General features: G+C 38.1%; 1 protein-coding gene and 1 long non-coding RNA gene across 10 annotated transcripts in view; one reads left to right on the forward strand and one right to left on the reverse strand.

The window, feature by feature from the left end:
* Positions 1-26,965, forward strand: part of LOC143673860 (uncharacterized) — a 32,687-nt gene extending 5,722 nt beyond the window's left edge. The window contains exons 2-4 of one of the 2 annotated variants that reach the window (XR_013170745.1): positions 3,879-4,069; positions 24,969-25,118; positions 26,513-26,965. This is a non-coding gene — a long non-coding RNA (uncharacterized LOC143673860). The remainder of the gene's footprint in view (positions 1-3,878; positions 4,070-24,968; positions 25,119-26,512) is intronic. The other variant, XR_013170746.1, reaches the window with a different exon arrangement.
* The window catches only part of EHMT1 (euchromatic histone lysine methyltransferase 1), a 342,941-nt gene that overhangs the window by 178,955 nt on the left and 136,065 nt on the right, over positions 1-27,921 (reverse strand). For all 8 annotated transcript variants that reach the window (XM_077148874.1, XM_077148878.1, XM_077148873.1 and 5 more), the window contains one exon: positions 6,547-7,103. In XM_077148874.1, the coding sequence (XP_077004989.1) occupies positions 6,547-7,103 (557 nt within the window). The remainder of the gene's footprint in view (positions 1-6,546; positions 7,104-27,921) is intronic.

Genomic DNA, 27,921 nt, shown 5'->3' on the forward strand with positions numbered 1-27,921 from the left:
CAACAAACCAATCACAAGTAAAGAAATTGAATTAGTCATTCAAAAGCTTCCTAAAAAGAAAAGTCCAGGACCAGACGGCTTCACATGTGAATTCTATCAAACATTCCAGAAAGAATTAGTACCAACTCTCCTCAAACTCTTCAAAAAAATTGAAGTGGAGGGAAAACTACCTAATTCATTCTATGAAGCCAACATCACCCTCATACCAAAACCAGGCAAAGATATTACAAAAAAAGAAAACTACAGACCAATCTCTCTAATGAATGTAGATGCAAAAATCCTCAATAAAATTCTAGCAAATCGTATCCAACACATTAAAAGAATTATACATCATGACCAAGTAGGATTCATTCCAGGTATGCAAGGATGGTTCAACATAAGAAAATCAATTAATGTAATACACCATATCAACAAATCAAAGCAGAAAAATCACATGATCATCTCAATTGATGCAGAGAAGGCATTTGACAAGATTCAACATCCTTTCCTGGTGAAAACACTTCAAAAGATAGGAATACAAGGGAACTTCCTTAAAATGATAGAGGGAATATATGAAAAACCCACAGCTAATATCATCCTCAATGGGGAAAAATTGAAAACTTTCCCCCTAAGATCAGGAACAAGACAAGGATGTCCATTATCACCACTATTATTCAACATTGTGTTGGAGGTTCTAGCCAGAGCAATTAGACAAGAAAAAGAAATACAAGGCATCAAAATTGGAAAGGAAGAAGTAAAACTATCACTGTTTGCAGACGATATGATACTATACGTCGAAAACCCGGAAAAATCCACAACAAAACTACTAGAGCTAATAAATGAGTACAGCAAAGTAGCAGGTTACAAGATCAACATTCAAAAATCTGTAGCATTTCTATACACTAGCAATGAACAAGCGGAGGGGGAAATCAAGAAATGAATCCCATTTACAATTGCAACTAAAAGAATAAAATACCCAGGAATAAATTTAACTAGAGACAAAAAACCTATATAAAGAAAACTACAAAAAACTGCTAAAAGAAATCACAGAAGACCTAAATACATGGAAGGGCATACCGTGTTCATGGATTGGAAGACTAAATATAGTTAAGATGTCAATCCTACCTAAATTGATTTACAGATTCAACGCAATACCAATCAAAATCCCAACAACTTATTTTTCAGAAATAGAAAAACCAATAAGCAAATTTATCTGGAAGGGCAGGGTGCCCCGAATTGCTAAAAGCATCTTGAGGAAAAAAAACGAAATTGGAGGTCTCGCGCTGCCTGACTTTAAGGCATATTATGAAGCCACAGTGGTCAAAACAGCATGGTATTGGCATAAAGATAGATATATCGACCTATGGAATCGAACAGAGTGCTCAGATATAGACCCTCTCATCTATGGACATTTGATCTTTGATAAGGCAGTCAAGCCAACTCACCTGGGACAGAACAGTCTCTTCAATAAATGGTGCCTAGAGAACTGGATATCCATATGCGAAAGAATGAAAGAAGACCCGTATCTCACACCCTATACAAAAGTTAACTCAAAATGGATCAAAGATCTAAACATTAGGTCTGAGATCATAAAACAGTTAGAGGAAAATGTAGGGAGATATCTTATGAAACTTACAATTGGAGGCGGTTTTATGGACCTTAAACATAAAGCAAGAGCACTGAAGAAGGAAATAAATAAATGAGAGCTCCTCAAAATTAAACACTTTTGTGCATCAAAGAACTTCATCAAGAAAGTAGAAAGACAGCCTACACAATGGGAGACAATATTTGGAAATGACATATCAGATAAAGGTCTAGTATCCAGAATTTATAAAGAGATTGTCCAACTCAACAACAAAAAGACAGCCAACCCAATTACAAAATGGGAAAAAGACTTGAACAGACACCTACCAGAAGAGGAAATACAAATGGCCAAAAGGCACATGAAGAGATGCTCAATGTCCCTGGACATTAGAGAAATGCAAATCAAAACCACAATGAGATATCATCTCACACCCACCAGAATGGCCATTATCAACAAAACAGAAAATGACAAGTGCTGGAGAGGATGTGGAGAAAGAGGCACACTTATCCACTGTTGGTGGGAGTGTCAAATGGTGCAACCACTGTGGAAGGCAGTTTGGCGGTTCCTCAAAAAGCTGAATATAGAATTGCCATATGACCCAGCAATACCATTGCTGGGTATCTACTCAAAGGACTTAAGGGCAAAGACACAAACGGACATTTGCACACCAATGTTTATAGCAGCGTTATTTACAATTGCAAAGAGATGGAAACAGCCAAAATGTCCATCAACAGACGAGTGGCTAAACAAATCGTGGTATATACATACGATGGAATATTATGCAGCTTTAAGACACAATAAACTTATGAAGCATGTAATAACATGGATGGACCTAGAGAACATTATGCTGAGTGAGTCTAGCCAAAAACTAAAGGACAAATACTGTATGGTCCCACTGATGTGAACCGACATTCGAGAATAAACTTGGAATATGTCATTGGTAACAGAGTCCAGCAGGAGTTAGAAACAGGGTAAGATAATGGGTAATTGGAGCTGAAGGGATACAGACTGTGCAACAGGACTAGATACAAAAACTCAAAAATGGACAGCACAATAATACCTAATTGTAAAGTAATCATGTTAAAACACTGAATGAAGCTGCATCTGAGCTATAGGTTTTTTGTCTGTCTGTTTGTTTGTTTGTCTTTTTTTTGTACTATTATTATTTTTATTTTTTTCCTCTATATTAACATTCCATATCTTTTTCTGTTGTTTTGCTAGTTCTTCTTCTAAATCGATGCAAATGTACTAAGAAACGATGATCATGCATCTATGTGATGATGTTAAGAATTACTGATTGCATATGTAGAATGGAATGATTTCTAAATGTTCGGTTAATTTCTTTTTTTTTCTTTAATTAATTAAAAAAAAAGTGATTATTATGTTAAAAAAAAAAAAGGCACAATTTGAAACCCAAACTGAAGGAAGTACACTACTCAAGAGTATCTGGATCACTGCAGGCTCCCCCCTCCAGATGTACTCCTGCTCAGGAGACCTGACCCAAGGCTCCCGGGAGGAAGCTCCCAAGCAGCTAATTCACAGCCAACCATGGAGGGGCCGGCTGGTCCAGTGTCCAGGCCACGTGTGCCCACATAGGAGCACCTGGGAGCAGAGACTTGATGCTGCATGTCCCTGCATCTGGCTGTGCCATGCGCACAGCTGGCTCTGCCATGCCACCACCCAACCCTCAAATCCAGCTGCCCCTGGACACTCCTCCTGGCCCTTCAAACAGAAGGAGCAGGAAACACAGGCATGATGGGTCCCTTCACCAGGCTAGTTGACCCCAGTGTGCTAGGCCCTGCCCCACACACCAGCTCTGAGGCCACGGGCAGAGAGGAGACAGGAGGACATCCAGGAAAGCTGCAGGCAAGGCTTCACACAAAACGGTTCTGCGGAACCAAACATTTGTATAAAATTAGGGCAGCACTCATGTCTCCACATCCCACACCCCTGCAGACTCATCTAGGAATGATGTGGATAGAACACTCTCTGAGTGGACGCCCCCACAGCAGCCTCTCCTCACACGACCTGGCCATTCTGAGGCCGTGGTGAGGGCAAACCATAGTCCTGCTTGGTGCCATGGTGAGGGCAAACCACAGGCCCACTGGGGTTTCCAAAAGGCAGAAACCTGAGTCGAAACCCACGCGCGGCTCTTTCTCCCTCTCTTTTCTGCCATTTGCCTTTCCAGACCAGCACTTAAAAAAAAAAAAAAAGAAAAAGAAACATACCAGAACTATGTAGCTGAATTAGGATACCCTATAACTATTTGAGTATCTGATCCAGTATCTCCCTTTAATCTTACATTTCCTATTAGGTCCAGAAGTCACAGAAGGACATTTCTGAAATTTCCCACCGGCATAGAAAAAAGACGTGCAACCTGCAATGAATTAGAAATTATGAGGAATGCTATAAAGATAGAAACAGGACAAAATTTAAGATGGGGTCCAACACCTGAGATGTACAGAAGGACACTGAAAAGGCAGAAACTGATTTCGGGCTGGCCAGGTATGGAGTTGGGGCACAGGTACCACGGGAGCCCTGGGACAAGTGACAGTGATGCACAGGTGAGAGGCACCAGGCACCAGACAGTGCCCTGTGCAGGGTGTGCACCACACTGCAGACCCCAGAAGAGACAAAAGCACAGGCCATGAGGTCAGCTGTCAGCATCCAACCCACAGTGCACCCCATCCTCCCTCACAATCACTGCAGCAGGTGAAGAAAATGTACCAGGTGCTCAGGGCCCACAGAAAATCAGAAAAATAAAGGGCCACATATACCAGGGGAAAACACATTTGACAGGAAAAAAAAATGAAGCTGAGCAAGAGGTCCGAAAGTCCAAACAGAAGAACTCACACCTGAGAAAACAAAATTTAAAACAAAAGACTATAAAAGAATTATAATCATTATATTTTAAAAGTTAAAAGAAAATAGAATGACTACAATTAAAAAAATAGAAAATGACAAGTGCTACCACAAATGTGGAGAAATAGAAACCCTAGTACATTGTTGGTGGGAAGATAAGACGGTACAGCCACTATGACAGTACGGCAGCTCCTCAGAAAATTAACATAGAACTACCATCTGACCTGACAATCCCACTTCTAGGCATATACCCAAAAGAACTGAAAGCAGGACCTCAAACATATACTTGCACACCAATATCCATAGCAGCCTTATTCATAATTGCCAAAAGATGGAAGCAGTCCAAGTGTTCATTAACTAATGAATGGATAAAGTGTGGTATATATCTATGTTAAAAAATGGAATATTATTCAGGCAAAAAAAAGCATGCAGTTCTCATACATGTGAAAGTTCTGAAATCATGTAAAGTAAAATAAGTCAGAAACAAAAGGGCAAATATTATATGATCTGTCATATGATAGAATTAGAAGAAACAAATTCTTAGAGTTAGAAACTAGAATACAGGCCAGGGGCTGGGGTATGGGTAGGGAAGTTAATGCTTAATTGGTACATTAAGTAGATGCTTAATGTCTTTGGGGTGATGGAAAAGTTCTGAAAATGGATAGTGTTAGTGGCACAAGAGTGTGAATGTAATTAACAGTGCCAAATTATATATCTGAGGGTGTTTAAATGGGGAAATTTTAGGTTGTATTTATGTTACTAGAAATAAAACAAACAAAACAAAAATAGGATAGTACAACCGAAAGAGTAAATTAATTAATTGTAACAAAGGGCCCACACTAAGCAAAGGATTAACAGAGAAAACTGTGAATGTAAGGAACTTTAAAGGGATACTCTGTGTTTTCTTCATGATTTTTCTATGAATCTATAACTTTTCTAATAATATATATACATATATTTATGTGTGTGTGTATATATATATATACAGAACACATATAAATAATTAAGAACACAGGCTTTGTAAAATTAAAAGAACTAATTGAAGCTCTTGATATGAAAAATAATTGTCAAAATAAAAATCTCAATATATTGAATGAACAGTAAGAATGCAAAAAGATGAAGAACTAAATTAGCAAGTGAAAATCAGAGCCAAAGAATTATCCAATGTAGCTGAAGAGCCAATGTGCATCTAAAAAGAATTCCTTAAGAATAAAATGGAAAGACAGAAATTATACAAAACATTTTCTTAGAAATGAAGAAAGACACAAATCCTCATGGGCAAAAGGCTTGATACACATCATGAAACCCTAAAAGCTTGCAAAGAGGAAAGAGGAGGTGAGGCACAAATGAAGGACAATATCCATGTCAGCAATGTCAAATAAAATAAATTCCATGGGAATAAGATTATAAACCTAAAATTCATCCCCAGCCAAATTAACAGACAACTGGGAGCAAAATAAAGACATTTTCAGACATGCAAGTATTCACAAACTTTTTATCACATATACAACCACCTAAGAGATGGTGACAGGCTTAAAAGCAAAAAAAAAAAAAAAAAAAAAAAAAAAAATTAAAAAAATAAACGAACAATAGACTGAGTGTTAAATTTCAGTATTTCCTGTGTTAAATATTCATGGGACAAGACTTACTGTTCTCAACTTAGAACCTCAAGACGGCAGCTCAGGGTGAGGATGGAGGCTGGGAGGCACTGCTGAAGAACCCTCTTCTTCCTTCACCTCCAGCACACCGTGGGCCTGGCCAACCTCACAGCTACACATTCCCATGGAAAGAGGAGGGGGTGCTGAGCCTTCTCTAGCTAGAAGTGGAAATGGTCTCTGATAGCACACGGAGGGGATGGAATTTTACAGGGAGAGCAAAGGCCAAGACAGAGGCCTAAAGGTTGCTGGTTCTGTCCCTTATGCCAGAAGCCACTAATGGCAGCCCTTACTCTTAACAGGGCCAAGGAACCACTTCCTGGATGGCCACTGCCATTTTATTAACCCTTCTTCTTAATTCACTAAAGTCCACTCATAGTCAACAAATTTAAAAGAAAGAGAAAAAAAGGAAACAGCAAGAAAGGATAAAAGAAGCAGCACCATGCACAACAGGGGACACATTACCAGGCCCAGAGTGGATCTCGGCATGGTCTTCCGAGCTCGGTGAACCTTGACGTCAGGGCCTGGGGGTGCAGGCTTCTTCTCATCTGCATCTTTACTCCCTTCCCCAAGCTTGGTGGGCATTGCGGCTGGCATCTGAGAGAAAGAAACTGGAGTCCTCCCTTTACCAGCTCCTCCAGGAAGGGTTTTTGCCGCATGGCCAGAAAGCGAAGAAGTCAGCGCGCTGGTAGTCCGTATGGGCTGCTCTTGCAGAGGTGGTTTATTTAAGAAGTATCCATTGCTCCCCATGATGGAAGTCTGTGTGAAGTCCTCACCTCTGACATGATTTTGCTTTCCCACTTCAGTGTCTCTCTCTGAAATTCCATTTTCCGCAATCCGGGTTAGTTTGTTGGTGCCGTCCTGTGAGCTGACTTTTGAATTCTCCTGAGTGTGTTTTGCTGCATTTGGATAACTGCTGCCATCATTTTTTTCACAAGACCCATTGGTTTCACCATCTGCTGCCATGTGTGCCTCTCCTCCCTGTTTCTCAGCCAAACCTTCATCGGCAGCCATCGATGCCTCTGTGGACAAAACAGAAAGGCACGTCAGTGGCTGTTGGCACCTGAGATGGCAAACACCACCCATGACAAAGCAGTCTTCACCAAGTCTTTGATTTATATAAAACTGCTGCATGGAAAACCTTTTCATTTCATATATGAACAAATGCTTAAGTTCAAACAGATCAATTACAAAACTACACCTTCAACATTAACTATGAAGGTTAGTGAGTTAAGTTTGAAAAGACCCAAACCATAAAAAAGAAGCCCTCTCTGAGAAGCGGTGTCCAGCTGCCTGCCTGCTGGCCCCCAGAGAACATAACGAAGCAAGAGGAGCACACAGTCTGTGGTCAGAGGCACAAAATAAAGACAACCTATTGAACTAAAAAAGATGGCAAGAATTCAAAACACAAATTTCAAAGACATACATATCTACCAGGAACAAGTTCACCACTACAAGATAAAATTGAGACTTATTTACAGCTTCAAAAACAGCTCATAAGTACAAACTGAGACAAAGAACATGGGTGATATATTCAGAAGAAAGGTATTGTTTTTAGCATATCAGTAAGAAGCCCAGTTTAAAACGGCTGGTTTAGGGCGGGCCACCGTGGCTTAGCAGGCAGACTCCTCACCTGCCATGCCGGAGACCCAGGTTTGATTCCTGGTGCCTGCCCATGCAAAAACAAAAACAAAAACAAAAAACAACAACATCAAAAACCGCTGGTTTAAGCATATGTTCTCGGTAAAAGCTCTCTCCTCTAAATAACATTGAAAGGTGTTACTCAAGACCAGTCAGAAATAAGAAACTAATTTTATATCAGAAAATCTACAGATATATTTAACCTTGCTGATGGACTAAAACAGAAAGCTCCCATATGACATCACTGGATACAGAAAGAGTGCTGAACCAAGCCTGAAACCCAGAACTGTCACTTTTACTCCACTTTATTTTTTTATTAATCACCTAACATATTCTATACTTTAGTATTTATTATATTTATTATATCTTTGTTCACAATTGTATCATGAGCACATAAGGGCCTGGCATAAACTATGTGCTCAATAAATAGTTTCTGAAAGAAAAAACGTCTATATTAATGACTGAAAGAAAAAAACATTAGGCAAAACAGAACAGGAGGCTATATACAAGATCTGCAGCAAACATTTACTTATGCGAGAAATATTAAGTAAATTCCATTTAAGATCAGAAATAGCATGAGTTTTTTGGTGAGCCACGGTGGCTCAGCAGGCAGGAATGCTTGCCTGCAATGCCAGAGGACGGGGGTTCGATTCCTGGTGCCTGCCCATGTAAAAAAATAAAAAATAAAAAAAAAAAAAGAAATAGCATGAGGACAGCCACCAGCACCACTAATGATTAACACACAAAGGAAGGTGCTAGGTAACTTAAAGGGAAAGAAAAGGAAAGGAGGGTGTAAGGACTGGAAAAGAAGGGATAAAATTGTTATTTACAACTGATGGCATCCTCTAATTAAAACAAGTAGAATCAATCGGCAATTAAAACATAAAAGTATAATAAAACCACAGAATTTGAAATCAAGTTACAGAAATCACAGCATTTCTCCAAACTAATAATAACAACTAGAAAATATTAACTAGAAAACAAGAGGGAAAAATAAGATACTATTCACAAAAGCACTGAAAGCTATAAAGGACACAGGAATTAGGTTAAACCAAGATTAATGAAGGCCTTTATGGAGGAAAAATTATTAAATAAAAGACAGGCCATGCTTTTGAAGGTGATGACAAATAAAGACATTAAATTAAGTTCCCTCAAATTAAATCTATAACTTCAATGATATCCCATTCAAAATTCCCATTAGCATCCCTAGGAAGTCCATAAACTTACTCTAAAAGCACTGGGAAGAATAAATGTTCACATATGCCAAAGTAAATCATGAAAAGAATAGTAAAGGAGAAAGGCTCACTGCAACAGGATAATTTATGTAGGTCCCTATATGACCCCACAGGCAAAGGTGGGTCCCAGAACCCTGTCACTCAAAGTTGGATCAAGGAAAACCTTGCTGCTAAGCAGAAAGTTGATGAGATATGCAAATTCTTAGGTCCCGCCCCAGACCTGCTGAATCTGAATCTCTGAAGGTGGAGTGTACATATCTGAGTCCTAACAAAATCTCTAGGAGATTCTTCTGCACACTTAAGTTCAAGAAATGAGATGATTTAAAAATCTCAAAGTTAATAAAGGAAAATACAAAAAGTATAGATTTGCAGTCTAGCAACAGGAAAGATTTGTAAATCATCAAAGGTATAAATCATATCCTCAACAACAAAAACACAAATCTGACTACATTGGAAGAGAACATATTTAAACAATGGGAGAACAAAACTGCAATTTCCAAAACTGAGAAGGGATTAATATTTAGTTAGAAGAAGCTGCTTTTATCAACAAGAAAAATAAGAAAGCCTAATTGTAAAAAAGGACAAATGATATAAACACACAATATACTGAAATGGAAACAGAAAATGCTAATAAATATGTAAATGGAGGAATACTCTAATTGAAGGTCAGACGGATAAAAAGTAAATGATAAACAACATGGCTAGAATAAATGCATATTAAACTTAATGATAAACATGGATTAAAAAAGTATAAGGGAAAACCCTAGAATGAGCCGAGACTTAGCATCAAGGGATTTAGAAAACCTTCTCGACCAAAAGGGGGAAGAGGGAAATGAGACAAAGTGTCAATGGCTGAGAGATTCCAAACAGAGTCGAGAGGTTATCCTGGAGATTATTCTTATGCATCAAGTAGATATCATCTTGTTATTCAAGATGTAATGGAGAGGCTGGAGGGAACTGCCTGAAAATGTAGAGCTGTGTTCCAGTAGCCATGTTTCTTGAGGATGACTGAATAATGATACAGCTGTCACAATCTGACTGTGTGATTGTGAAAACCTTGTGTCTGATGCTCCTTTTATCTACCTTGTCAACAAAGGAGTAGAACATATGGAATAAAAATAAATAATAGGGGGAACAAATGCTAAAATAAATTTAGTTTAAATGCTAGTGATCAATGAAAGCAAGGGGTAAGGGGTATGGTAGGTATAATCTTTTTTTTCTTTTTTCTTTCCTGTGTTCGTTTTATTTCTTTTTCTATTGTCTTTTTATTTCTTTTTCTGAATTAATGCAAATGTTCTAAGAAATGATGAATATGCAACTAAGTGATGATAAAAAAAAAAAAGACTACATATACAGACTAATGGAATAAAATTGAGAGCCCAGAAATAAAAATAAAAAAAAAAAGTATAAAGATGGAAAATGTGCACTATACAAAAACTAATTTTAAAGGAAGCTGGAATGGCTACTTTAATATCAAAGTACCTTACAGAACAAGGAATATTACAAGGGATACAGAATGTTATTCCATAATAATAAAGGGTACAGTTAATAAAAAGCATCAAAATATAAGAAGCAAAAACTGAAAGAACTGACAGGGGAAATCTTAAAACCCACAATTATAGTAGCAATCTCTCTCTCTCAATACCTGGTAGAAAAGTAAAATCAGGAAGAATAGAACACAAATTAATGCAACTTAAGCCAACTGACATTTCTAGAATAAATGCACAATCTTCCCAAGTGCATTTACCAAGAGAGACCATATTTCAAGGCCAAATAAACAAATCTCAATAAATTTAAAACTATTTAAGTCCAGTAAATTATGCTTTCTGACCACAATGGAACGAAATTTAAAATCGACAACAGAAAGAGATCTGAAAAAATCCACAACTATCTGAAAACTACACAACACACTTCTAAATAACACTTGGAACAAAGAAATCAAAAAGGAAATTAGAAAATGAAAACACAACATGCTATAATGTGTGGGATATTGTTAACGCACTATTGGAAGGAAACTCACAGCGCTAAGCACCCATATTAGGAAACAAGTGAAGGTTTAGCATTCACCTTAAGAAATTACAAAAAGAAGAGCAAAATAATCAAGAATAAATGGAAGAAAAGAAATAACAAAAATCAGAGGGAAACAAAATGAAATAGAAAAAAAAAAACCTGATGAAACCAAAACTTGCTTTTTTAGAGAAGATCAATAAAACTGATAAACCTCTAGCCAGATGTGAAAAAAACAGAGAGAACACACATGATTTACCCAGATCAAAAATGAGAGCGGTAAAATATAACTCCAGATTTTACACATATTGAAAGAAAAACAACAGAATATAATGAACAACATTATGCCTATGAATTTGAAAACTATGATGAAATGGGCAAATTCCGTGAAAGATTCAAACTACAAAGCTCATTCAGAAAAACCAAACTGAAACAAAACCAGAACATTTACGTATCTTAAAGAAATATAGTTTGTGATTAAGAACTCTCCCACAGTGATCAGCAGCTCCCCAGTGCCATGCCAAGGGCAGCCACCCCACCGCCCACCAGGAGCAGCCCTCACCATACACATCATCTTCCAGCCCTGCAATCGAACTAAGGAAGGAGGGGCTCAGGAGCCACAGGGTAGCAGACTCCCTATCTATTTAGGTTTTTAAAAATATATTTATTCTATATTTTTATTTTTATTTATATATTTAAATATTTTTAATTGATTTTTAATCTTCTATTCTTGAAATTTTTCTCTATTGTCCATGGGCACCAGTCTGAGTTCGTTCCCAGGGGGTGTCTCCTGATTTCAGGGCCTACTATTGCTGAGATATAGTTACTGATTTGGGGGGAGGGGGTGGGTTCACGAGGCAGAAATTAAGCCTGGGTGTACAATATGGCAGGAGGACGTTCTGCCACGGAACTAGGGCAATCCTGCACAGATTTTAATAGACCTTCCCTCAAGTAGAACTATACCCTCCACATGAGATACAGGCCTTGGTCTGATGGGAATTGATGACAAACTAAGTGCAAAAGGGAATATTCAGTAAAAAACTAGTAAACAGAAAACTTTAGACAAGTGAAGGAAACCAATTTGGAAAATAACCTAATCAAGATAATCAAACACCACAAACACAAGAGAAAATCACAAATCATGTGAAGATCCAGGCAGAAATGGCCCAGGCAAATGAACAAATCAAAACTCCAGCCAGGACACAGAATACGGAACAAATACTAAAAGCTATTTATAAAGGAATAAAGGATATCAGGACGACACCAGAAGAGCATAAAGAAGAATGTGAAAGATTAAACTGAAAAATGACAGATCTTAGAGATGAATATACAGTAAATCAAATTAGAAACATACTAGAGACATACGATAGCACATTCAAAGAAGCAGAAAGAACAACATGTGATTCAGAAGAAAGAACAACTGAACTAGAGTGCACAAAAGAACAAATGGCAAGAAAGATGGAAAAAAATGGAACTGGATCTTAGGGAAATGATTGATAATAAAACATGCGCAAATATAAGAATCACTGGAGACCCAGAAGGAGAAGAATAGAGGGGTGGGGAGGTTAGTTGAACATATAATCAGTGGAATCTTCACAAACCTTATAAAAGATACAAATATGTAAATCAAAGAGGCCCAATGAACCCCAAATAGAATAAATTCAAATAGGCCTACCCCAAGATACATACTAGTCGGTCAAATGTTGAAGAGAAGCAGAAAGTCCTGAAAGCAGCATAAGAAAAGTGATCTACTATATACAAGGGAAAACACGTAAGACTGAGTTTGATACTCAACAGGCCCCATGGAGGCAAGAAAGCAGTGGTACAATATATTTAAAATACTGAATGAGAAAGGCATCCAGCCAAGATTCTTTATCCAGCTAAGTTGTCCTTGAAAATTGAGGGAGAGATTAAAATCCTCAAAAACAAAGACTGAGAGAATGAGTCAAGAAGCACACTGCCCTATAAGAAATACTAAAAGGAGTCCTGTCAGCGGGGGTGGGGGTGGGGGAAGACAGGAGAGGGAGGTCTGGAGGAGAGCACAAAATTGAAGAGTACCAGAGTAAGGGTAATTTGATAGATAAAAAGAGAGAATGAAAAGAATACAAAGATCTGGCAAATAAAAGTAAAAGGGTAGATTCAAGAACTGCTTTTACAGAATTAACTTTGAGTATCAGCAGACTAAACTGATGAATTAAAAGATACAGACTGGCAGATTGGATTAGAAATATAATTCATCTATATGCTGTTTACAAGAAATGCATCTTAGACCCAAGGACACAAATAGACTGAAAGCAAAGGCAGTGCTGAAAAGGAAATTTACTGCCATAAATGCCTACTTCTAAAAAGAAGAATAAAAATCAAGGACATTCTGTACACCTGGAGAAAATGGAAAACGAATAGCAAACTAAACCAGAAGTAAGTAAGAGAAGAGAAATATCAAAGATGCAAGGAGAAATGAACTGGGGAACAAAAACAAAAAACAAAAATCAACAAATCCAAAAGTTGATTGGTACCCTAGCCTGACTAACAAAGAAAAAAAGAGAGAGGATGCAAATAAACAAAATCAGAAATGAGAGGGGGATCATTACCACGGATCTTGCAGAAATTAAAAAAATCATAAGAGGAACAAAATTATACATCAACAAACTAGACAACTTGGATGAAATAGACAAATTCACAGAAACACATGCACTATCTACACTGACTCGAGAAGAAATAGAAGACTGCAAAAAAAAATTACAAATAAAGAGACTCAATCAGTCATCAAAAATCTTCCCACAAAGAAAAGCTTCAAAGATGGCTTCACAGGGGAGTTTTATCAAACATTCCAAAAGAACTAAGATCAGTGCTGTCCAAATTCTTCAAAAAAAAAAAAAAGGAAAAAGGAATGCTATCTAACAAATTTTACAAAGCTAACATCACTCTATTACCAAGACTGAATTAAAAGGTTATGTACATTTTGAAATTCAAATATAATTTGTTCTGCACATGCTGTTCTCTGAACCTACGCCCCCACAAACACATCACTTCTAGTTTTCAAGCTTCCTCCTGCTTGTGAGGTTAGAGGGACTTGCATGATTGCAGATGTTTTCCCTCTACAGTCAACCTACATTTATACCTCAAATACATCCTGCGGCTGCTATTTAAATGTTACCACAAGAATATACCAAAAGCAAGGGAGAAGGCACAGGCCATTTCAGTCCAAATGAAATGAAACAGTCCAGGTAACACAAGCAGGCAGCTAAACAATATCAGTTATTGATACTTGTCTTTAGATTATGAAATAAGAAAAATTCTATTATTCAAATAAATAATAAATCACAGGGAAACCTCGACAAAAAGCATTCTACACAAAAACACAGCAAAATGTGAGGGGGGAGACTCTTATAATAACCCCCATTACTCAATCTCCATCCTTACCCCCTCCACCCCTGCAGAAGACAATTACAACCCTGCATGCTTCAGGCAGAGCTTACATTTTAACCTTACCAGTGAAGCACTGCCAACTCCTAATTTAAGCTCCTAAATCTGAAAACTAGATAATAGGACCTTACCTAACTCTTGCCCCCAAACCCCCAACCTAATGCTGAAAGCTAGACAATAGAAACTTACCTAACCCTTGCCCCCAATTTAATCCTAAAAACTAGACAATAGAAACTTACCTAACCCTTGCCTCCAACGCCCAACCCCCAACCTTAAGCTGTAAAAACCATATTCCTTGCCACCTCGGAATGGCCATTTTTCTCTTGAAAGGCTGTGCAGCAGCTCTGTTTCTCCCTGAAATAAAGCCTTTGTCTGAAATACTAAAAAAAAAAAAGAAAGAAAAAAGTGAGGGGGCAGAGCTCTGTGCAAAGGATGAGCACCTGGTGAGCCAGCAGGTCAGTGCGCACACACTAGGTCTGCACACATGTCTGGCATATGTTCACCAGTGTAGGTGCGGGTGTATGCAGGCCCTGGCGATACTTAGCCTTCCACTGGTATCGACTGTTCATGCTTCTGGGAATAACAGGGAATTACCTGATTTTGTGTGAAAGAAGGGAATTTCAAGTCTCTGAATTCCCACTGAGCTATATATTTAATGATTTATTCATCTAATGAATATTTGCTAAGCATCAATTAGGCTAAGATGACAAAGATAACAGAGAGCTTTCTCTATGGAAAAGATATAAGGAAACGGGTAGCAGTAGCAGAGGGTGTGGGAAGCTCATTCTGGGGCTATATCCAACAGGCAGGAAGTGGCTCGCTGAGATTAGAAAGACACTGGAGCTGCAACTTAGGATGCCCAGGAGCTGACAAAATTACTAAAGAAATGCTGTGGGACCCACTGAAAGACAAAGGCAGAAAGAAGAAGGAATCCAAAAAAAATAGTAAATGATCAAAACTCAACACAGCACAGGTCAAGACTGTACAGGTGCACCATTATCTTCAGAGGTGATTTAAGAGCTCAGTATAGCAGGAAGTAGGGATGGCAAAGTGGCGAGGTATGGAATTTAGTTCATCCTCCAGGGCAGCTAGTAAATAGCTAGGAACTGTGCAGAACAACTGCTGGGGGAGCATCAATGACTGAACACACCATGCACACCAGCCTGGACCAGGTGGACTGGAAAAGACCTCACAGAGAACTGCAAGTCCCCCAAGACACGCAGGCCAGCACCCCTCTCCCACGAGCACAGCAGATAGGGTTCCCCAAGGGGAAAAGAAACAAACTATACTGGCAGCAAGGGCCTAGCTCAACCAAGCTTCAATTGCAGAATTAATTACAAATTTTATCTATTGAAAATAGGCCCTCAGCACAGTTAAACCTGGAGTAAGAACTAAAGGAATCAGGAGTTTTAGCCTTCGCAGAGAGGGGGCAGGGCTGATGGAAAAAAATAAAACAAAAACAACAGAAGCTTTTCAAGTTGGACAGCACAAAATACTGGAAAGGGGTTGGGCCCCAAGAAAAGGGGGCACATAAAGCATGGAGATATACAGAGCCATGTACCAACTTACGCTCTTGATTGACAAACCCAAGGAGCATGACTCTGGCTCTGAAAACAATTTTTTTTTTAACTCCTTAATAGCTCATTAGATAGAACTGGAAGCACTCTCAGGCTTCAGCAGTACCTCAGGCAAGGGCAGCACTAAGGCATGTCTGAAAAAGACAAGTAACTAGTCAGGTGAAAGGAGTTAATTCCCAAAAGGTTGCATCTTCCCCAAGAGAAAGGCGGGGGCCAGCTCCAGTGAAATCCCTTCTTCAAGGAATTCAGTCCCCAGGGACTAGAAATAGAAGCAATTAAAGCCATTCTACTACCTTACATCTGTCTCAACCAGCCTCTGGCAGGGAGAGTCCACTGAAATTAAAGGCACAACATCACTTTACATTGGTGGGAAGCCACAGGCAGACAAGCACCACATGCTGGGCAGGATAGGAAAAGCAGAGAGTCTGGAGGCTTCTTAGAAAAGTCTGACAATCTGCTGGGTCTCACCCTCAGGGAAAACTGATGCTGGATACTCTTTCCTCCTGAAATGTGGACCCATCTGGTTTGGGAATCTCTGACTGGGGTCTACAATATCTAAGGAGATGGATGCTTATTTAAAAAAAAAACAAAAGGCTCCATATAGACAGGGGAAGAAACAGAAAAACAAGAATTGAAAAATTCTGACTAGTTAGCAGAACCTGTGAAGAATAAGTTGAGCTGAATGTCAAAGAACAGATAGAGAACAAAGCTATTCAGCAAGAAAATTCTAGGTAAAAGACTGAAAACAACCTCCAGAGTAAACTAATCAAGGAAATCAAATGCCTAAAAGCCAGCAAAAAACAATATATCATACTAGGAAAACTGAAGATATGGTCCAAAGGAACAAACCAATACTTCAAATGAGATACAGGAGTTGAACACACTAATTCAGGATATTAGAACAGACATGGAAAATCACATCAAAAATTAAATGAACAAGTTAAGGGAGGATATAAAGAAAATATTGGGTAAACATAAAGAAGAACTCAAAAGTTTGAAAAAACAAATCACTGAACTTAAGGGAATGAAAAGCACAATACAAGAGATGAAAAAACAACGGAAACCTACAACAGCAGACTTGAAGAAAGGATTGGTGAACTAGAGGAACAGACACCTGAAATCTGATACACAAAAGAAAATACAGGGAAAAGAATGGAAAAATATGAGCCAGGTCTCAGGAAACTGAATGAAAATATGAAGAGCACAAATATACATGTTGTTGATATCCCAGAAGAAGAAAAGAAGGAGAAAGACTAATGGAAGAAATTATCACTGAAAATTTCCCATCTCTAATGAAAGACATAAAATTTAAGATCCAAGAAGGACAGCATATCCCAAACAGAATAGATCCAACTACACATACTCCAAGACACTTACTCAGCAAGATTGTCAGATATCAAAGAGAAAGGGAGGACTCTGAAAGCAGTATGAGAAAAGTAATCCAACACATACAAGAGAAACCCAATAAGTCTATGTGTGGATTTCTCAGCAGAAACCATGGAAGTGAGAGGGCAGTGGTATGAAATATTTAAGATTCTGAAGGAGAACAACTACTAACAAAGAATTCTATATGCAGCAAAACTGTCCTTCAATGAGGGAGAGATTAAAATATTTTCAGACAAACAATCATGGAGAGAATCTGTGACCAAGAGACCAGCTCTGCAAGATATACTAAAGGGAGCACTAGAGGCAGATAGGAAAAGACAGGAGATAGAGGTCTAGAGAAGAGTGTAGAAATGAAGACTATCAGTAAAGGTAAAAAGAAAAAAAAATTAGATATGATATACAAAATACAAAAAAAAAAAGTAGAAAAAAGTCCTATCTTTATAGTAGTAAAATTAAATGTTAATAGATTAAATTTCCCAATCAAAAGACATAGACTGGCAGAATGGATTAAAAAAATAGGACCCATTTATATACTGTCTATAGGACATCCACTTTAGACTCAAGGACAAAAATAAGTTAAAAGTGAAAGGTCTATACATGGGACATGACTCCCAGGAGTGTAAATCTCCCTGGAAACATGGGATATGACACCCAGGGATGAGCTGAGACCTGGCATCATGGAAGAAAGCCTTCTTGAGCAAAAGAGGGAAGAGAGAATGAGACAAGATCAAGTATCAGTGGCGAGAGATTTCAGAAAGAATTGAAAGGTTATCCTGGAGGTTATTCTTATGCATTATATTGATACCCTTTTTCAGTTTATGGTGTATTGGAGTGGCTAGAGGGATATGCCTGAAACTGTTGAATTGTGTTCCAGGAGCCGTGATTCTTGAAGGTGACTGTATATAGCTTTTATAATGTGACTGTGTGATTGTGAAACCTTGAGCCTGATGCTCCTTTTATCCAGAGTATGGATAGATGAGTAAAAAATAAAGATAAAATAAGTAAATAAATAATAGGGGGGAAAATGTTAAAATAAATCAGGTAACTGGAAATACTAATGGTCAATGAGAAGGAGGGGTAAGGGGTATGGTATGCATGAGTTTTTTCTTTTGTCTTTTTATTTTTTTTTGTGGAGTGATGTAGATGTTCTAAAACTGACCATGGTGATGAACCCATAACTATGTGATGATATTGTGAGCCACTGATTGTATACTATGGTTGGACTGTATGTGTGTGAAGATTACTCAATAAAAATATTAAAAGGAAAAAAAAAAGACACAGACTGGCAGAATGGATTAGAAAAGAGGACCCATATATGCTGTCCACAACAGATTCACCCTAGACCCAAGGACAAAAAACAGATTGAAAGTGAAAGGCTGGAAAAAGAAATTTCATGAAAACAACAACCAGAAAAGAGCACGGGTAGCTATATTAATATCAGACAAATTAAATTCAAATGTAAAACAAGGGACACTATGTATTAATAAAAGGAATAACTCATCAAGAAGACATAACAATCATAAATATTTATGCACCAAGCCAGAGTGCCCTACATACATGCAGCAAACAATGACAACACTGAAGGGAGAAGTAGACACCCCTACCATAACAGACATCAACTGCCCGCTCCTATCAATGAATAGAACATCAAGACAGAGGATCGATAAAGAAAAAGAGACCTTGAATAAATTAACTAGACTTAACAGACATTTACAGCATATTATACCCCACAAGAGCAGGATACACATTTTTCTCAAGTGTTCATGGATCATTCTCAAAAACTACACTATGTGTTGGGTTACAAAGCACGTCTCATTAAATTTTAAAACACTGAAATTATACAAAACACTTTCTCCAGTTATAATGGAGTGAAGTTGGAAACCAGTAACAGGTAAAGGGCCAGAAAATACACAAATATATGGAGGCTAAAAACACACCCTTAAGCAACCAGAGGATCAAGGAAGAAATAAAAAAAAGAAATCAGCAAATAACTTGAGGCAAATGAAAATAAAAACAAAACATATCAAAACTTATGTGATGCAGCAAAGGAAGTGCTGAGAGGGAAATTTATTGCCCTAAATGCCTATATTAAGAAAGAAGAAAGAGCAAAAATCTAAGAATTAGCTGTTCACTGGAAGAACTAGAGAACGAACAGCAAACTAACCCCAAAGCAACAGAAGGAAAGAAATATTGATAATTTCAGCAGAAATAAATGAAACTGAAAATATGACAACAACAAAAAAAATCAACAAAACCAAAACTGGTACTTTGGGAAAATAATAAAATCGATGGACCCTTAGCTGTCAAAAAAAGAGAGGATGCAAATAAATAAAACCAGAAATGGGAGAGGGGACATAACCACTGATGCCACAGAAATAAAGGAGATAATGAGAGGATACTATGAGCAACTATACGCTAATAAACTAGACAATGTAGAGGAAATGGACAACTTCCTAGAAAGGCATGAACAAACAAGGCTGACTCAAGAAGAAACAGACAAACTCACCAAACCAATCACAATTAAGAAATTGAAACAGTCACCAAGACACTCCCAAAAAAGAAAAGTCTAGGAACAGATGGCTTCACATATGAATTCTAACAAGCATACAAGAAAGAATTAGTGTCAATCCCGCTCAAACTCTCAAAAAAAAAAGGAAGAGGAGGGAAACCTACCTAACTCACTTTATCAAACCAACACTACCCTAATACCAAAACCAGACAGAGATACAAGAAAAGAAACTCATAGACCAATCTCTTTCATGAATATAGATGCAAAAATCCTCAACAAAATATCTGCAAATCAAATCCAGCAGCACATTAAAAGCATTATATACCATGACCAAGTGGGATTTACTCCAGGTATGCAAGGCTGGTTCAATTAATGTAATATACTACATCAATAAATAAAAGCTGGAAAACCACACAATCATCACAATCGATGCAGAAAAGGCATCTGGTAAAATTCAACATCCTTTCTTGATGAAAACACTTTAAAGGACAGGAATAGAAGGGAATTCAACAAGATAAAGGGAATATATGAAAAGCTAACAGACACAGTGGAGAAAGACTGAAAGCTTTCCCTCTAAGATCAGGAACAAGCCAAGGATGCCCATGGTCACCACTGTCATTCAACACTGCGCTAGAAGCCAGAATATTCACGCAAGAAAAAGAAATGAAAGGCATACAAATTGGAAAGAAAGAAGTAAAACTCTCACTGTTTGCAGATGACATGATACTATGACAAAAACACAAAAAATCTACAGCAAAGCTACTCGAGCCAATAGATGAATACAGCAAAGCAGTAGGGTACAAGATCAACACTGAAAACTCATAGTGTTTCTATACATTAGTAATGAGCAATCTGAGGAAGAAATAAAAAAAAAAATTCTATTTCCAACAGCAACCAAACACTCAAATATTTAGTAATGAATTTAACTAAAGACACAAAAGACTATACACAGAAAACTACAACAAACTGCTAAAAGGAATCGTCAAAGACCTAAATAAATGGAAGGGCATATCATGTTAATGGATTGGAAGAATAAACTGAATTAAGATGCCATTTCTACCCAAATTGCTTTAAAGATTAAATGCAATACTAATTAAAATCCCATCAACTTACCATGCAGAACAGAAAAACCAGTAACCAAATTTATTTGGAAAAGGGCGGGGGGGTGAGGGAATTCCCCAAATAGCTAAAACTATTTTGAGAAAGAAAAATGAAATGGGAGGTCTCACACTGCATGACTTTAAAGCATATTACGAAGCCACAGTGGTCAAAACACCATGGTGCTGGCATAAAGACAGATATATTGGCCAACAGAATCAAACTGAGTGTTCACAGACCCTCTCATCTATGGACAATCGATATTTGATAAGGCAGTAAAGGCAACCCAACAGGGATAGAGCAGCCTCTTCAATAAATGGTGTATGGAGAACTGGATATCCATATGCAAAATAATGAAAGAGGACCCATATCTTATACCTTATGCAAAAATCAACTCAAAATGGATCAAAGAACTAAACATTAAGATAAGACCATAAAACTTTAAGAAGAAAATGTAGGGAATGTCTTATAAATCTTTTGATAGGAGGTGGTTCCCTAGACCTTATACCCAAAGCACAAGCAATGAAAACAAAAACAACCCTGATAAACGAAATCACCTCAAAATTAAATGCTACTGTGTTAGTTAGATTCAGTTGTCAACTTGGCCAGGTGAGCATACCTAGTCTTGTTGCTGCGGACATAAGCCAATGGTACGTGAACCTCATCTGTTGTTAATTACATCTGCAGTCAGCTAGGAGGCGTGTCTACTGCAATGAGTGATATTTGACTTAATTGGCTGGTGCTTAAATGAGAGAACGCAATGTAGCAGAGCTAAGCAGCTTGGCATTCCTCATCTCAGCACTTGCAGCTCAGCCCAGGCCTTTGGAGACGCAGAAAGAAGTCACCCCGGGAAAGTTGTTGGAACCCAGGGGCCTGGAGAGAAGACCAGCAGAGACCATCTTGTGCCTTCCACGTAAGAAAGAGCCTCAGTGGAAAGTTAGCTGCCCTTCCTCTGAAGAACCAACAAAATAAATCCCCTTTTATTAAAAGCCAATCCGTCTCTGGTGTGTTGGATTCCAGCAGCTAGCAAACTAGAACAGCTACTGTGCATCAAAGAACTTTGCTAGGAAAGTAAATAGGCAGCCTAGGCAATGAAAGACAATTTGAAATCCATATATCAGATAAGAACTTAATATCCAGAATATAAAGAATCCTACAACTCAACAACAAAAAGATAAACAACCCAATTAAAAAGTAGGCAAAAGATATGAATAGACATTTTTCAGAAGAGGAAACAAATGGCTAAAAGGCCTATGAAAAATGCTCAACTTCACTGGCCATTAGGGAAATGCAACTCAAAACCACAATGAGATATCATCTCACACCCACAAGAATGGCCATTATCAAATAATAATAATAAAATAAACAAAAACTTAAAAAAAAAAAAAAAACAAGCGCACAAGAGCATGAGGAAAAAGAGGCACTTATTCACTACTGGTGTGAATGTAAAATGGTACAAGCACTCTGGAAGGCAGTTTGGTGGTTTCTCAGGAAGCCAAGTATAGAATTGCCATATGAGCCAGCAATCCCATTACTATGTATGCATTCAGAGGAACTAAAGGCAAGGACACAAGCAGACATTTGCACAGTGATGCCAAGAGATGAAAACAGCCCAAATGTCCATCAACAGATAACTGGCTAAACAAGCTGTGGTATATACATACTATAGAATATCACACAGCTGTAAGACAGAATAAAGTTTAGGAAACATGTAACAACATGGATTAAACTTGAGGACATTTTGCTGAATAAAATTAGCCAGACACAAAAGGACAAACACTGCATAGTCTCACTAATATGAAACTAACATTAACAAGCAAACTTTGAGAGTTAAAGTTAAGAGCACAGGTTATCAGCAGATAGAAAGAGGGCAGAGACTGAGCATTTGGTGCTGAAGGAGTACAGAATGTGCAACAAAATTAATGGTAAAATTCAAAAATGGATAGCACAATATTATCTGATGGTAGCACACTAATGTAAGTGCACTGAATGAAGCTGAATGTGAGTATGGTTGAGGGAGGGCTGGAGGCATGTTATGACACCAGAAGGAAAGATAAAGGATAAAGACCAAGACGGTATAACTTAGGAATGCCTAGAGTGAGCAATGATAGGGATTAAATGTACAAATACAAGAACGTTTTTGCATGAGGGAGAACAAATGAATATCACCACTGCAAGGTGTTGAAAATGGGATGGTATACAGAACAAAATGCAATCAATGCAAGATAAGGTCTATAATCAACAGTAACATTGTAATATGGTTCCACTGAATGTAACAAAGGCATTATGCCAAAACTAAAAGTTAACAAGCAGGGGATATGAGGGAGGGGTATGGATTCTTTGCCAAAGAAAAGGAAATGTTCTCAAATAGACTGTGGTGGTGAAGACATGGCTATGTGATTGTACCAGGAACCACTGATTCTATATTTAGGTTGGATTGCATGTTGTGTGAATAAAACTGTTTAAAATTGAACAGAGAAAGAAAAGTACTGTACAAAATGAGGAAAAAGAGATGTACCTATTCATTGTTCATAGGGAAGCTGAGAGGTGCAGCCCCTTGGAGGGTAATGTGGTAGTTCCACAGGAATCGAGACGTGGGGTTGCCATATGATCCTGCAACCCTGTTGCTAGGTATATATCTGAAGGAGCTGAGAGTGGGGACAGGAATGGACATTTGTACACTGGTGCTTATGGCAGCAGTGTTTTGCAATGAATGGAGCTGATCTAAAGGTACAAGGACTAAGGAATGGAAGGGGAACTGTGGTGTATACATAGAATGGAAAACTGAGTGGCTGCAAGAAAGAATGAAAATGCGAGGCATGTAACTAGGTGAATGAACCTTGAGGAGAGTATGTTGAATAAAATGGGAGAAACAAAAAGACAAATAGTATCATACCTCACTCATACAGACTGACTATAATGTACAAACTCAGAGAATTGAAATCGAGAGCATGGTTATCAGGTTGGGGCCTATTGTAAAGGTTCCATGATTGTAAGCTCTTACAACAGTCACATCTGTTCTGGGGCTGTATTGTTATTTCTAAATTCTGAGATACTGAACTATTTGTGTATAACCTGGATGTTCCCTGAAATTCTGGGTATTTAACATGACGCCTGAGACTCAGAGTTAGAACACTGAAGCTATGAAAGTCAGCATTACCCCATGCAGCAACATTAAAAAAAAAAAACTGAAAAAGTGATCAGACTTCTTAGAGACATGAATGAAGCTGCTCTAGATAGGACTAACATAAATCAGAATACAAGATAAAGCATGATATGGTCCACATTTTAAAACTTCAAATTCTGTGTAAGACCAAAGGAACAGATGCTCATTTTGTACAAAATTTATATTTCTGGTAGCTAATTATCTAATTTAACTTTTATGTGAGTTGATTAAAAAACCGTAATTACATGTAATCTTGAAAAGGGACTGATATCTTGTTGGTTTATACAGGCCAGTGTGATACCCCAATACATTCCAGAGTAATTTCGGCAGAGAATAATAAAAGTATTTGCAAAGTCCCTTTGGGGGACTGGGGAGAAAGGAGGAACAACTTCCCCCATCTGGGTAATTACTGACGTTCTCACAAGCAGTGGAGACAACCCATTCAACAGGCTGAGCCCTCAATCTTGGGGGTTGCCCCTATGAAGCTTATTCCTGCAAAGGAGAAGCTAAGCCTACTTATGATTATACCTAAGAGTCACCCCCAGAAACGCTCTTTTGTTGTCAGTTGTGGCCGCTCTAAGGCAATTCAGCAGGTAAACTCGCTGCCCTCCCCACTACATGGGCAATGACTCTCAGGGGTGTAAATCTCCCTGGCAACGTGGACAGAGCTCCCACGTTGATGAGCCAGGACCCAGCATCAAGGGATTGAGAAAGCCTTCTTGGCCAAAGGGGGAAGAGAGAAATGAGACAAAATAAAGGCTCAGTGGCTGAAAGATTTCAAACAAAGTTGAGAGGTTACCCCTGGAGGTTATTCTTATACATTACATAGATATCCTTTTTAGTTTACAGTGTATTGGAGCAGCTAGAGGGAAGTACCTGAAACGGCTGAACTGTGTTCCAGTTTATGGAGTTTTGGAGCAACTACAGGGAAGTACCTGAAACTGTTGAACTGTATTCCAGTAGCCATGATTCTAGAAGAGGACTGTATAAAGGTATAATGTTTACAATGTGACCCTGTGATTGTGAGAAAGTTGTATCTAATGCTTCTTTTATCCAGGATATGGAAAGATGAGTTAAAATATAAGGACCAAAAAATAAATAAATGATATGGGGGAATAAGGGGTAACAAAAAAAAAAAAGGGTAGATAGCAATACTAATGGTCAATGAGAAGGAGAGGTATGAGATGTAGGGGTTCTTTCTTTTGTCTTTTTCTTTTCTTGGAGTGATGCAAATGTTCTAAAAATGGTCATGATGATAACTAGAAAACTATTTGATGCTATTGTGAGCCTGTACTTCGTACTTTCAATGGACTGTATGGTACATGCTGGTATCTCAATAAAAAAATCTGTATATTTTTTTGCATGGGCAGGCACCAGGAATCAAACCCAGGTCTCCAGCATGGCAGACGAGAACTGCCACTGAGCCACTGTGGCCTGCCCCAAAATAATTTAAAAAAAAAAAAAAAATTAAAAAAAAAAAGAGCTCAGCAGTTGAGGGGGCAAGGGGCACCAAAACTTGGGAAGCCCAAGAAAGAGAAAGACCAGCAAACCTACCAACAGGGCCACTAGGTTACAACAGTTTAAAAACTGTTCCACAGTATTAGGAATTTAACCTCACAAAGTATAGGATCAACTTTCTTGAATAAATATTAGTCTTTAAAGTAACAACAAAAAAAGGGCAGAAAAATCTAAGCAGAAAAGTTAAACAGGTACCTCCCTGAAATGCACAGTGATTAAGCAGAAATTTGGCACCTTTTTTCCATCTGTCCTTCCATTTGCATGTGTTTTCAGTGATGAGTTCAGATATTTACTAATGAAAATACAAAAACACATTACTTTATAACAAGTATTCAATTGGTACCTTTAAATCATGAATATTCAAGATACTGTTTTGGTATAAAATACAACTTCCCGAGGCATTTTAAAACTAAGTATCTTATTCAGGATCTCTAAATAGTGCCTCCACTTTTTTATTGTTCTAATAGTGTACACATTTTAAATATCTTATGATATCTATTTTAAATAAAAATTAATTTATTTCTTTTAGCAGGAAATACATTAGTAACCTTCTCACCTGATGTAGCTATGCCTAGTTAGTTCACTGGAAAAAGTCAATTAACATAAGAAATGACAAAAGTTTAAAAAAAAAAACAAAAAAACAAGAACCCAACAGAATAAAGGTGCCTTAGCATTTCATCTGTGCCCAAGCCACACCTAGGGATACCCTTACCAGGACTCGGGCAGGGCAGGCCTTGTCTGGGTCCTCCACCAGAAGCACAAAATCACAGCATAAGTTCCCTTTAAGTTCCACGTAAGTCTCTTTACGGTGGAGTCAGAAGAGAATTCTCCCAGAATTTATGATCTTTTCTCTCTTGTTTTCTTTCAGGGGTTGGGTGGGGGTGCATGGTCCAGAAATCAAACCCGGGTCTCCCACATGGAAGGTGAGCATTCTACCAATGAACCACAAGTGCACCCTTCACTTTGGCTTTTAAAGTTGTAAAAACATCTATAACAAATTCAACAGTAACGTTTTTAGCAAGTCACATTTACTTACTTTTTCCAAAGTATTTCAACTTAGTTTCTACAGGATAACTGTTTTGCCTTTTACATTTCTTGGTTCACATAATATGTAATAAAGTAACAACTGGTACACAGAGGTTTGGGGACAAGCATGACACTGGCTCTAAGTCAGTAAGCAACCCAACATTGGGGAGTTCCTCAGGGTGGAGAGAGCTCTTCCAAGACTGTAAGAATAAAATTAAGTTTAGTTTTCTTGCAAAATGGAGCAGGATGGGGGAAAGCAAAACTTACTAAACAAAAGACTGAAAAAACAGCTCAGACCAGTTCCATGGTTGGAGGGGGAGGGGGGCAATTCTGATGTAAGCTTGGGGATCAGCACCATTTCCTTATATGGGAAAAAAACATGTGAGTTAGACCTCTTAGATAGGCTGTAACCTCTGGAGTACCCAGCCAATGGGGAAATGGGAGGGATCTGCATGTTAGGCTTAGGGAATAAATGTTGCTGCCTCCTGTCATTTGGTGCACCAACCACCATGTTTCGGTTGCATGCCCATCGTTGCAAAATTGTTAATAAATTCGTTTCTTCTCCTCAATTGGGTGAGTGTTTATTCTCTTTTAGGTAAGGCTTTCTTTCCAACATTATGGAGGGAACATGACCAACAACAGCTGTGAGTCTTCCAGAGGCAGTGTGCTGGACAGGCCTTCCTTTTGATCCCTCCCAATACTCAGCAAAAACTGACTGTGAACAGGTTTTTTAAGGAAAGTTCATTTAAAAAAATACAGAAAATGAGAAAGGCAGTAAAATTCTAAAACTGCAAGCGGATGTAATAATGCTAAATAAACAAAGCGGGAAAAGCAGAATCTTCAGCCAGTGGAAAAGAAAGTTGAAACGCAATGCAATTTATACCTAAAAGTTTCAGGAACTGGGAGTATATGATCCTCCTGGAAATGGAGATAAAAGTCAGCCTAGAAAACTAAGTATAGAGTTACCTTACGACCTGGCAATTCTACTCCTTGGGATATACCTAGAATATCTGAAAGCAGGGATGCAAACAGACATCCCCCACCGACATTCACAGCAGCATTATTCACAATCGCCAAAAGATGGAAACAATCCAAGTATCCATCAAATGATGAATGGATAAACAAAATGGGGTATATACATACAATGGAATATCATGCAGCAGTAAGAAGGAATAAAGTTCTGAAGTACACAACAATGTGGATGAACATTGAGGACGTTATGTTAAATAAAATAAGTCAGATAAATATTAT

The sequence above is a fragment of the Tamandua tetradactyla genome, chromosome 2 (genome assembly GCF_023851605.1).
Source record: "Tamandua tetradactyla isolate mTamTet1 chromosome 2, mTamTet1.pri, whole genome shotgun sequence".
Classification (NCBI taxonomy): domain Eukaryota; kingdom Metazoa; phylum Chordata; class Mammalia; order Pilosa; family Myrmecophagidae; genus Tamandua; species Tamandua tetradactyla.